The sequence below is a fragment of the Dromaius novaehollandiae genome, chromosome 5, assembly GCF_036370855.1.
Source record: "Dromaius novaehollandiae isolate bDroNov1 chromosome 5, bDroNov1.hap1, whole genome shotgun sequence".
In the NCBI taxonomy this organism is placed as follows: domain Eukaryota; kingdom Metazoa; phylum Chordata; class Aves; order Casuariiformes; family Dromaiidae; genus Dromaius; species Dromaius novaehollandiae.
In genome coordinates, this window is record NC_088102.1 from 4,430,576 (window position 1) to 4,443,196 (window position 12,621).

Genomic DNA, 12,621 nt, shown 5'->3' on the forward strand with positions numbered 1-12,621 from the left:
CGTCCTGTCTTAATGGCATAAGAAAACATTTCAGTAACACAATCTGAGCATTAAAGTAGTCACACTTGGTTCCTTTTTATTTTATAAAGTCTGGCACTGTTCTGTTTCCCTACATACTTCACAGCTTCAGGCACTGATCTGTGCTGTCGCGACCGAGTGCTGCAGTCCCAGGTAATTTATGGAATTTTTCTGGGGTCCATTTCTTGCCCAGACCTCAAGAAATTAGGTGAGACTAATACTGCTATATATATATATTTCAGCATACGTTCCAACGTCAGTATTTGGCCACCTCCTCCCAACCTCTTCCCCATATGCCGGTAACTCACGGAGCAAGCCCCAATGTACCTGATCCTGGAGTGATGAGCGGGCCCTCCAGTTCGAGGGCCTCGTCTTCGTACTGATCATCCAACTTTTTCTTTTTTTTCTTCGACGGATCTCTGGGTTTCCTCAAAAGGGAGAGCTCCTCTGGATGCCTGATGTCTAGGGACAAAACAGAGCAATTTTACGCAGGGAAGATGAAAACAAGGAAAGAAAGAAAGAAAAACCCCTTTCTGTATTAACAACATCCAGTAACTTGCAAAATCTCCCTTGGCTGATTTTCCTGCTCTGCAACTGTTAAAAATAAAGCTGGGAATATCTTTCCTACAAACCCATCCGAGACAACTCCTGCCTGTAAGTCCCTCTCCTTGCACCAGCGGCTGGAGAGGTAACCACACCATTCAGGTAAAACTCACCATTATACGGTATTTTCTAGGCACAGTCACTCAAATGCACATACAAGCACTACTAGCTCCCGTGACAGAGATACTAGTGGCATTTCCACACATTATCTTAAATACTATTTTTTTAATGAACACTTGGATTCCTCTTCAGGCACCTCAGCAATGGAGCAGCTATTCTTGCTTCTGCTGGACCAATCCAAGAGTCAAGCTGTTTGCTTACTTACCAAAATGGCAATGTTAGAGCTAAATTTAAGGCACCCACTTTTTAAACAGATCTTAGCCAAAGTGTTTCCTTTGCCTCTCCCACTTCTCTGCCCCAAACCAGCATAGCTAATTTTTAAAATGTGTAATTGAAAAGGAAGCGCATAATAGTGCATTTGGGCTTTAAATCACCGGCCCATCATGATTTGTTTCAGGAAAGCACATAATCAGCATGGCGAAAGAAAACAAGAAATATATAAAACCTTATAGTAAAAAGGGGTTAAAAGACTAGCGATTCGGTACTGAAATCCTCCCCAAGAGCCCTAATTTCCATCCCGTCGCCCGCTAAGAGTCCGAGCTGCGACCCCGGGAGATTTCGGAGACAAGGACAGGGCAGGCGCAGCCCAAGCGCGTCACCCCGAGAAGCTCCCAGCGAAACACATACATTAGTGAACATCATTTTACACAAAAGTAGCACTTCGTTTTTGCTTGTGTCTGCCTACAGCCTCATCCAAACGGGAACACGCTCTCCGGGAAAGGGAGCCCACCGCCTGCCAGGACGCAGAACTAAACCACCAACAAACTGGAGGGGATCCAGGAGTCCCTTGCTGGCACTGGAGGGGAAAAAAGAAGAGGGGAGAGAGGCTCCATCTGCTATAAACGGTATGGAATCAGGATTTGGGAACTGACCTGGAAAAGCATTCACCTGGGCAAGGAGCCACGTTATTGCAATGATGAAAGACCACAAAATGCAGGTCTGAGCGCTCCGAAACAGAACTGGAACTAGAAAAAGGGGATTACTGGTTGTGCCCGAGCCTGGAAGGAAGGGTTTCGGTGCTCTCCGCTGCAGCGGGTTGCCTCTGTTCGAGCCCTTTCTCAGGAATCAGTTTCCAGGTTTTCCCGCGACTCCCGGCTGCACGGATAACCTGCCGAACGCGATCCCGATACAACGTCGGGGCAGCGCCGTCTCCTGAGACACGCGCCCGCCCGGGCATCTCGCTCCGGCGCAAAACACCGGCACTTCAGGCAGCTGCACTATTTCCCTGCTGATAGTTTGAAAAGATTGCAGGGCATGCGGTTTCAGAGAGCTGTCTACAGCAGCAGATCAAAGACGGGGGAGTGGGAGGATAGGAAACGAAGGCGACAGAAGGGGTTGCATTAAAGCTAGAGCCCGTTTTCCCACCCAGAGGAATGCTGAACAGGACGCTAAGTGATTACTGTACAAAGGAGAGGCTGCACGGATCATGTTTTACCCTTGCTTTCCACGCAGCCATTCCACCGACAGCAGTGGGAGTTTGCTGCATGCTCCCAGGCCCGGGAATATAATTAAAACTGGAATTTGGTCCCCACCACGTGATCCAAATTGGACACATCTGTGCTGTGCTCTAATAAGACAGATGTGTTTCCTATACTGATTCACTTCTGCCTGTACCAGCATCTTAACTAGAAACACCCAGTGCGAACAGCAGGCTGAAGCCGAGCTCTCCTTCCCTCCTCGCCCCAAGCCAGGGACACGCCACGAGCTCATTAACCGGAGCGGCTTTTATCGGACAGGATTCCCGGCACAGTCCGGACAGACACATCTGGCTTTCTTTAGTGCCTAACTCCCACGGCTGTTCCTTTCAAGCCCTGCGACTCCCGTACAAACAGCCTGGATCCATCTCCCTCAGCCACAGTAGACGACACCAGAATATTTATGGCCTTAGGACTCTGCTTTTTAAGCCTGGCCGTTTTCTGCCTTGGCAGAGATCTGCCCCGGCAGCAAGCGGCTGGAAGGAAAGAGACCCAGAAGTGTAGACGCGGCACCATTAAATCACAAAACTGAACTCTACCCTAATTGTTCCCACGTTCGTCAGCGCGAGGCTGCCACTGCCGGCTTACAGCTACAAACAGATTGCAGAGATTGTCTTTTTTTTTTTTTAATTTATGTATTAAAGCCCAGCTTCCCTGACAGGCTACATCCCATGTCCCCTGACCCTTGCTTCCCTCCGCATTTAGCCATCTCACGTATCGCGGGTCCTCAGATCATCCTCCGGCTCTGCATCCCTCCTCCGGCAGCGCCGGGGCACAGAGATGCTGAGCAAGTCTGTCTGCGCTTTAATTAATCTAAATGTACCCTGATTTATTATTACCGCTTAAAGACTGTCGAACATAAGCTCTCCGCCCCTGCGCTCGCTGACTGACAACAGCTAGTTTCACCGTCCCCGAATACGCAGCTTTCGGACCGCTTCCCGCGATAAACGCCTAGCGCCCGAATACAGGCAGCTATTTGGCTTCACATTTATCATGTCCGGCTGATATCATTACGAAAAAATCTGTTAGGATAACCAGGGTCACGCGGAAGGGACGACACGCAGCACAGCACAAAATGAGGAGTTCCCCTGGTATTTTGCTAGCAAGGTTTATACTCTTATGTTTATTTATGGTACTTTAGCAACTGATACAGTCTCTCAGCTGAAACCATTCAGAGAGGCCAAGAGGAGGCTCCAGGCCAAGCTCAGCTCCTGAAAGCAATCTGCTGGAGAGGGCCCAAAGCTTGACCATCTGATTTCAAAGCGACTTTTTTATAGTTCCTCAGTTGTTCATGACGCTGTCTTCGGATTACAGGGAACACCGCGAGTTTTCGGCAGCTGCTCCCGGGCGCTGCGTCGCCGCCGGGCACGGGCAAGGCAGCGGCATCCTGCCGCGAGGCACTACACGTGCGGACTCGGGAGCAGCCCTGCAATCCAGTTTTGCATTGACCAACCACAAATTTCACAGGAATACCAGTCCATTGCACACACCATCATTTCAGAGACTTCTAATCCCGCTGAAGCCAACTGCATGCTTTAGGGTTGCAAGGGAAAAAATAAAAGTCCCTTGTGCTAAAAAGCATACAATACCAAAAAAGCACTACACCGTTTTCATTTCCTACACAAGAATTAAGAGAAAAAGTGAGAATCAACTTTGCACATTTTCTGGCTGTACTTTTCAATCTTTTAGTAAACTACTGGTGAAAAACAGTTTGCCACTGCTCATGATTAATACATTTGCAGAGGATTTTAAAACATGTTTTGAATAGAGACAGGCTTGGCAAACAGGGTGTTTAGTTACTGTAGCTAAAGCAGAGACTATCCAAGGGTGTAAGGGCTTGCAGATGGTAATACTCTAGTTAATTGGAAACTGGGACAGGGAATTGCTCTATAGCTCCAGCCCCCCAAATCCTGTTTTCTTAGTCATAAGAGCAGGAGAGAAATCTTTAAAGGATACAAGTGGTGTAAAATATTGCACGTCCTCCATATAGGTTTGTGTTTTTTAGGAAACTCGAAGACACATTGCAACTAGAGAAGTTCATTTCCAGGAGTTGTTCATCTGGGGCAAGGTATTTATCAAGGATTTGATTTCAGCCCCAAATTCACAATTGAAATAATCCATTAATATTTCACCCATTTTTTTTTTCAGCGGAAGCCCGGCTTGTCCTGTCAAAAGCTGCTCTGAAGCAAAAATGGTCAGCGAAACGTGGACAAACTGAAAGAACTGACCTTCTCCGAAACGTTAATGTGTTTACCCTCCAATTTATGATTTTGTTACCATTGCTTGGGACTCTGTTTGTTTTAAAAGAGACTCCTTGTCTGTACACAAAAGACAGATGGCACTGGCAACGTCTACTTGAAATTACTGTAAATGATCCTTTCAGGATTTTATTTCTATTTATCGCGTAAGCGTGTGAAAAGGCAGCGTTCCCCCTCTCGCTGGGGATGCCTGGCATTGCTGATGCCTGCCAGCAACAACAATCTGCGGAGATATGCTGAGCTCTCCATATGGAAGGGAGGGCTCGAACCAAAAACTGCTTCAAACCTTTTTTTTTTCAGCGGGGTCTGCATCTGATTTGTTAGTATTTCCAAGTTTTCTCCAAGCTGTGCTGGAACAGCTGCAGCCCCGGCTGAATCCTCGCATCTCTCTAGCTCGAGTGTGCGACGTGGCGCAAGCGGAAACCCGAGCACCAGCCTCCGACCTCCGTCGAGGTCCTCGCCTTAACTACCACAAAGGGCTTTGCTTCGGTGACAGTCATTAGTCTTGCAAGCGTTAGACCGGTGCCACCAGGACCTGGTGAGAGAGGAGCCAGGGGAACGAGAAGGGAAGGGAAAGCAGGATTCTCTGGGCCAGTTCCTGGGGTGCTGCTGGTGCTCCCTGTTTTTCCTTCAGCCGTCAAGTCATTCTCCTGCAACCTCTGCGTCTGGCAGAAAAGCTTCATCAAACTTAGTGGATTTTATCAAGTGAGTAATAGCTTACCCGTTTAGAGGCTAGAGGTGCACACGCAGCAAATGCACGCATTTCATAGGACGTATTTCATGCACTCATGCATTTCAGAGGATGCATTTCAAAAATGTGACCACGAAGGTGGCTTTTAACCTCCAGGACAATTTTTTCCAACCTTTGGACTAAGTGATTTTACTTCCGATAGTGTCTTCTTTTCCATTTGCCTGGAATAGCCTATTTGCGCCAGGGCGAGGTCTGGCTGAAGACATACCCTTGGCCTCTCTGTCCCAGGTAACCCTCATTTCTTCTCCCACCCATGCACAGCTCACCCTGCCCAGCTGTGCCCATTTATCTCCCAACCAAAAACCTAGAGCAGATCTAGGATGCAATCCTCTTTCTTCATAGACTGAGCCCACATGGACTGAGCCCCCCAAAATGGCTTTAAAGAAAAGTATCTGCCTTGCATAGTGTAGAAGTCAAAAATTAGACTCTTTTGGGACAGAAGCTACCAAGCAAATCACACAGTTGCTGCACCTTTCCCCATCAAGGTGTATTGTAGTCTGCCTCTTCCCTGCTGATGGGAAAATGGTCAAGGCCAGAGAAAGGATGGAAATCCATGTCTCTTGGTGTAAAGGAAGGGGTAATTTTATCACTTTGCCCCCCATGTGCCACAGTGTCCCGATGCCTGCCCTCATCCAAGACACACAAACCACCCTCCTTGTTCCCACGGCAGTGGAGAAGCAAGATATGGTTTGGGGACCTGAAGCGATGGTAGAAGTGCTCGAAAGAATGCGTTTTCACACCTGCAAGAACCTAAATTTGCAGTGTTGTTGCATCAATTGCATATGCAATTGCGTATCAGTCGTACAAGCAACAAGGCACCGCTGATGGGAAGCACAGTCTGAATACCCCCGCTTGCATGTCCCGACACCCTCACGCTGCACAGATGGACCCCCATCTTCTGCAGACCCCCAAAAGATGGGCAAACCACCCCAAATCAGCGTCCTAGGTGACTGACCTGCATGCCAGCGAGCACAGCAAACCCCTGTGACACTGACAATATAAAGGAGAGTTTCACTGATGACGCTTGGGCATTCAGAACATGTACGAACCTACCCAAATTTTAAAATCACGGGAAATCAAACTAGCTTAGTGTTGATATATAAGCTAGTAACTAGTTTAATAAACCAGTACTGAGTTTTACTATATAAAAAAGTTAATCCTCTGAAGAAGCTCTCTTAATTTTCACTTTTCCACCCAATTCCTAGCTCCCTTAGAAGGCCAGACAACTGGTTAGCTATTTAAGTATAAAAACTCTGTAATTTTGCTTGAAGCATAGACAGCGTTTAGGGGAAATCCTCTTTTTAATGCTGATCCAGTTACCCTAAATTAGGAAATGTGTGTTGAAGTGGAATATTATCACTGTCTAGAACCAGTGACTCATAAAAATTACAGCGCTTACACATCTACATGACGATTCTTAGGAAACTGAGACCTTAAAACCCATTTCCCTCTTATTGCAGACTAAAAACTACAATTTTTTGGGGGGGAGTTGGGGTGGAATTGCATTCTGTGGATCATGTTTCACAGCTCAAGTTCACACAGTTAGGTATCAACGGACTTGTCTTTGGCATAAATTGCTTTGAGGTAAAGTTTTGCAGCACAGACTAAAGGCAAAAATAATCTAGCTTTTGAAGGCCCAGGAGAGAAGACTGCGGTTGCGCTGGACGTTGTACGGTATGTGACCATGCAGCAGGCTGGCATCCCCTTAGTTTACTAGCTTCGTATACCCCGCGTGCATTCAGAACATTTTGTTATGGATTCTTCAGTTGGCCAGTTGTTTAAATATTTATTTGGGTAAAAGCCAAGTTCTCCGCTTGCTTCCCCAGGTCAAGCAGCTCTATCAGGACATCCCGAGAGGCCTCCTGAGATGCCCAACGAGTGCTGAGGGTGCAGACCACACCGGAGCTGATCCCACCAAGCCCAAGGGTGGCACCAGGGAGGAGAAAGGAAGGTAGCAGAGCTTCCCCGCTGCTCCCGGCCAAGGTTCCTGGCCCCGACGCGCTCCACGAAAGCATTCCCAAATTCCGTGCAGGAGAGCAAAGCGCGCGGCGGATTATCCCCGGACCCGCTGCCTGCAAACTGGAGCAGTAGCTGGTGCCCACGTCAAGTGGGGTTGCTCCCACGTGAGCGCCGGGTTGCAAACGCTGCCTGCTTTGGTTGCCCAACAGGGTGGTACCGAGAGCCAAAAATCACGCGGAATTAGCAGGGAGGGACCCGGAGGGAGGAAGAGGAGGCAGACAGCTGCGACGCAGCTGAGCTTATTACCAGCCTAATAAAAAGGTCCATGGGAAAGACAGAAGTAGTCAACAAACGCTGCACATATTGATGGTTTTTCCACATGCGGGATGAAATCCCCAAACTCCCGTTATCCGGATGCCTGTTAGAGCACAGACAGCGCTTCGAGCCTGGTCCCTAAAGCTTCTGAACTGCAGTGAGAGTCAAACTAAACTCATTAGATTAAGCAGTACAAACAAGAGAATAAATCCACTTATATCCTCTGCATCAGACCATAAAGGGCCATCCGAGGAGAACAATCTTAAGAAACGCAGCAGTATCAGGTTTGCCAGCACCTCCTGATGATTTCAGAATGAAAGTCTATTTAAAGGGTCTCCGTCAACAGAAGCGTAAGGATGAAAAAATTCACTGACTCACTCGGTTACATATAACCTGATGCTACTTGACGGGCAGAATAAGGACTAGGGAAGGAGGGGAGCAGAGAGGGGAGTATTTTTTTTCTGTTCCAGTTACTTTGCAATTAAGTCTCGTTACTTCTCTTGCAGTCGGTTTCTGGTGTTTGTCTGGATCCTACACAACAGCTGCAGATGAATATAGGAAAGCAATAAAAGAGGAAAATAGTAAAATGAAGAAGTTGGCAGGAGTACACTTGTGCCTCCCAATTTAAAGAGCTGAGCGCATTTCAATTTGGCAGACTCTCTAAATGGTAAGATTTCCTTCCACACCCATCCCCTAGACATATTTAGAAATAGCTGCGCTACTGCCAAATCCTCTCTCCTCTTGGTAGCAAAAGTCAGCAAGCCCTGCCTCAGTCCTTCGCTGGGTCCGTCCCTACGCTGGTACGCGTGGTCCCTCCCAAATGCCCAGACACCATCGCGAGATAGGTGGTGTCGCCCCTCCGAATCCCCCCACGTGTGCTCAGATGGGTCTATGAGGTCCCTGACGTTTCAGGGGAAACGCTGCTTCGTCCGAGGTTGAGACAGGAGGTTAAAGGCATTTTCTAGGGAGGAGGCATCTAAAGGAATATTTATAGCTCCACGTGGTAAGAGGCAGGTAGACAGATAGCGTGAGCAACCACCGCACATGGCAGAGGATGGTTGGGGCCAGCGCTGCCCTCCCGGTTTGCAACGGGGTTACGTTTACTTCTATCAGGACACGAGGCTGCTCGCGGAAGGGCTCTGGAGCAGGAGCCACCCCCTAGCAGACAGCCGAGGATTAGTTAGTGGCTTTGGCAGGTCTTTAAAAAAGGCACGGATTAAGCCAGGGTTGGAAGACACTGGAGTGACAAGAGTGGGCAGCTGAGGCGGAGAGGCACGGCGAGGGTTTGCAGCAGGCGGGCCGCAACGCCCGCCACCCCGGCACGGCACCACCTCTCCATCCCGAGCACTGCTCCAAGTCGGAAGTGACAGCTTTTCTGGATGCAAATTCAGCTAAAACCGGCTCTCCGTGGGCTGCTACTCTGCATGCTTGCAAACCCGTCAAAGCCCTGGGAACGCTGCGTGTCCACTGCTAGGAGTACCAAAGGGTCTCAGTTTTGTAAAAATAGCAGCTTTTTATAGAACTTTTTTGGCAGCTGAAGGCGTGGAAATATTACAAATACTTTAGAAGTCAGAGGACATTCTGTACTGGAAGAGCGACCAGTTATTAAAAAAAAAAAAAGAAAAAAAAGGTAGGTCATATTCAGCGTCTAGACTGCTCGACGGTGCCGCTTCGCTCCAGCCCGGCTTGCATCACCGAGCTCCCAAATGCCAGTGTCGCCCAGTATCGGGTTGCGTTTAGTGGCTGGAGGCAGAAGCAAGCGAGCTTAGCTGTCGCCTTTCCATTAGTCACATAGTCTAGGGCAGCGTGTTATTTTAGGGCAGGGAGAGGCGAGGGGACGGGGAAAGGCACATGTCACGCTTGTGTGACTCACTCGCCGCTCATTGCATTTGCTAGGGGCTCGCTGCAGCCCTTCCCTCCTTCCTCTGCCCCCAGAAGGTTCCCTGGACCGTTTTCCATGGTGGAAGAGGGCTCTTTGTTTCCCAGCACCATCCCTCTTCCTCACATCCAGAGTGCAACGTTCCCGGAGGGCTGGGGACCGGTCCGAGGTGGGATGGGGGCACGGCCACTGTTGTTGTTGCTCCGCACAAGATGCTCCATGGACTTTATTTTCCAAAACAGGTGATAATTCACATTAAGCCCTATGAGGATCAGGAGGCAGGAACTGGGTAAGATGCCTTATGAACCTCGTGTCTTACTTTGGGAAAAAGACCTGTCAGGAATTTCAAGTCTTGCAGACCCTCAAGAGGGAAAAGGGAGGGAAGAAGAACATTTTTAGGAGACCAATACAAAGCATCCATTCCTCCCAGAAAGAGAAACATGCTTCTAGCTCAGACAGCGCATCCTCCTCCCGGCATTCACAATTTCCACCAGTGCTAGTGCAAATCTCCGTATCTCCTACTCAGGCTGAAGGAATCTTCACAGCTGGAAGAACACGTGAAGGATGCAGGTTTTCACTCTGTTAGAACAATTTTCCCTCATCCCACAGCTCTCCAAGGCATATGCTCTTTTCCTGCTAGCAGAAGTCAGGCTCAGAAGCAGCATTGCTCAGGGCAGGAAATGCAGAGGCATGGGAAAAAACCTTCATACTTGCGGCTCACTGTTTGCTTTTCCTCTCTCACATGCCCACACAGCAGCAGCGTATCCTCCCTTGAATCTATTATTGCTCCCAGGGCACATGGAAAAAAACTACCGACAGCAGCAGCAGCAACGGGAGTCTGCAAGGAAGCAACTGAAGAGCATGAGAAGACGCAAGGCTTCCGCTGCCCCATAATCAAATGAAGCTATTATACATGAAAAGAGGATTTTTTCTGTTCATGGTTACGTAGGACTGTCACTTAGCCGGAGCTCTGAACATAAGCTGGCTGGGTATTACTTGCTCAGCACCAATTCCACATTCAATTCTGTGCAATACAGCCACAGCTCATATGTTCAATAATCTCACTTTCCAACGGAGATATTCCCACCCATACTGATAAGACGTGTGGTTTTGTAGCCATCTCAAATTGTGTTTGCATATTTTATGGGCTGTTTGCCGAGTAAAAAAGTCTTCCAAGTAGGATCATGACAAGAGGGGGACACATGGGAGACTTGTGAGGAGCACCGAGATCCCTACAAGCGCCCATCCCGCTCTTCCCTGCACTACTGCACACAGTCAGGCTTGCGAAGCTGAATCGCCGGCAGTCTCTGCATCAGGCAGAGAATATCAGAAATCCTAACCAGCAGCTTGCTATTCTGACAGGCAGTGCCACAGGGAGGAAAAGGACAAAAAAAGAAAAAAAAAAGTGAAGTTTTACTTTCTCTTTCTGTGGTCTTTAATTGAAGATCAAAGCTGGCCTCTCAGCGCTCAGCTGCTTGCCAGCCAGCTGCTCCGCGGGCGCGCTTCCAAAACGAACCTTCAGCAACAGGAGCCAGAGGCAAACGCAGAACCTTTTATCCCATGTCGTCTTGATCCTGCGACGACACAGTTCCATTTTAGGGCTCCGCAGGGAAAAACGGGACAGGGCAGTATTGCCGAGACGCTGTTGCAGTTGTCTTCTCCTGCCCTGTCCTGCAGTGTTTGCTCCATCTGCCTTCTGCTCTCTCTCATCCCGCTGCAGTGGCCTCTCTGCTCTACTCCCACCGCAGATGCAATAAATCTGTGCCCCTAGCTCTTTGGGCCGGTTGCTGTGGGAATTGAGGGGCTGCAGTCTGCCGCTGGGGAAGAAGATTGCTTCTTCCAGCTTCACGCGACCTCCAGAACTGAGGGATGCGCGAGCCGCCAGCAAGGCGGCCCGACCTCCCACACCCATCTCTGGGTTGTCCCCAGGAAAGCCCTAACCCAGCCCGTGACAGCACCTACTATTTGGAATTATTTTACCAGGCAAAGGGGCAGAAACTAGGTGTTTCTTTAAAAAGAAACCAAATATTGCAACAATCACGTCTGATTCTGCTGTACTCTGGGAGGTGACAGCGTTAGCTACAGTACTATCATAGATGGAAGCCATCCAGGCTTCAATTACAATAATGCCATCATTTTAATTAAGAGAGATTCAAAAGTCACCATGCATTTATGGTACAACGTCAGTAGCCCACAGGTGCTTAGTTGTAAGGGTCGTAGTAGGAAGCAGACTCCTGCAACGCAGGACCGGCCGCTCCTGCTTTATTACACTCACTGCACGGCAACCACGCGCATCCCTGCGCCAGATCCCAACCCGCGGCAACACGAGCCCGGTCGTATTGGTGTAATTGTGCTGTCGGCTGCGGCGGCGGTGCATCACGGAAAACCCGGCTCAGCAGTACCCGCCTTGCTAGCCAGTCCAAAAGGGACGTAATTCAGGGGCAGAATTGCCCTCTTTCAGCCTTGCAGGCCCATCAGAAGATGTACTGGCTTGCGATTTTCTTCCTACAAGATTTTATTTAGTTTAAATAGCATTCGTCATTTGCTATTGCTTTAACACCAATTCGTGTTTTGCAGTTAATCCAGTCCTAGATTCAAGTTTCAAGCGCTGCGCCTTATCACATTTGCGTACGGAAAGACCAAGTCACACTGGGCAGAAGCCTCAGTATAGGCTGAAACCCACAAGACAGGACACTGCAGCAGCACAGTAAGATTTCTGAACACTGTTGTTAATCACTAGCTTTTTTACATTGAGTGAAAAATGTCCACAGTCAGCTCCCAGCCCTTCTTTAGGCTGCATAAGATGACTACCTTGGAGACAGCAGCCTTCTTTCTTCCCCACTGCTCCCTGATTTTACAGTTTTAAGAAACAGAAATTGCAGAACCAAAACCGCTGCAAAACCTCTGTTTGGTGCCATGGCATCGGATTTATCACACCTTGACAGAAGAAATAGCTTTCCCCAGGACACCCTGCTCAAGAACAGCCCCAGCGGAGCATCCTCGCTGAACTAACGCTATTCCATTGTGGGCTTTAATTGTGTGGAGCAATGGGAGAGCACAGGCAGCAGCTATCACACAGTTTTCAGCCTTCATGAAAGCAGCTTCCCATGGGCTGCAAAAAATCCTACAATTAGTAGCCATTCTCAGTTTGCAAAGAATGATTTTACTAGCACAACACGCAACCTCCATGGCAGAGGCAGCAGCAGGACCTGGTGCCTACAGCGTCATTCTGCTGGCCTGGAC

At 48.8% G+C, this 12,621-nt stretch overlaps 1 protein-coding gene across 4 annotated transcripts in view; it reads right to left on the reverse strand.

Moving 5' to 3' along the window:
* FERMT2 (FERM domain containing kindlin 2) overlaps positions 1 to 12,621 on the reverse strand; it is a 59,731-nt gene that overhangs the window by 21,186 nt on the left and 25,924 nt on the right. For all 4 annotated transcript variants that reach the window (XM_064511842.1, XM_064511841.1, XM_064511840.1 and 1 more), the window contains exon 3: positions 346 to 480. In XM_064511842.1, the coding sequence (XP_064367912.1) occupies positions 346 to 480 (135 nt within the window). The remainder of the gene's footprint in view (positions 1 to 345; positions 481 to 12,621) is intronic.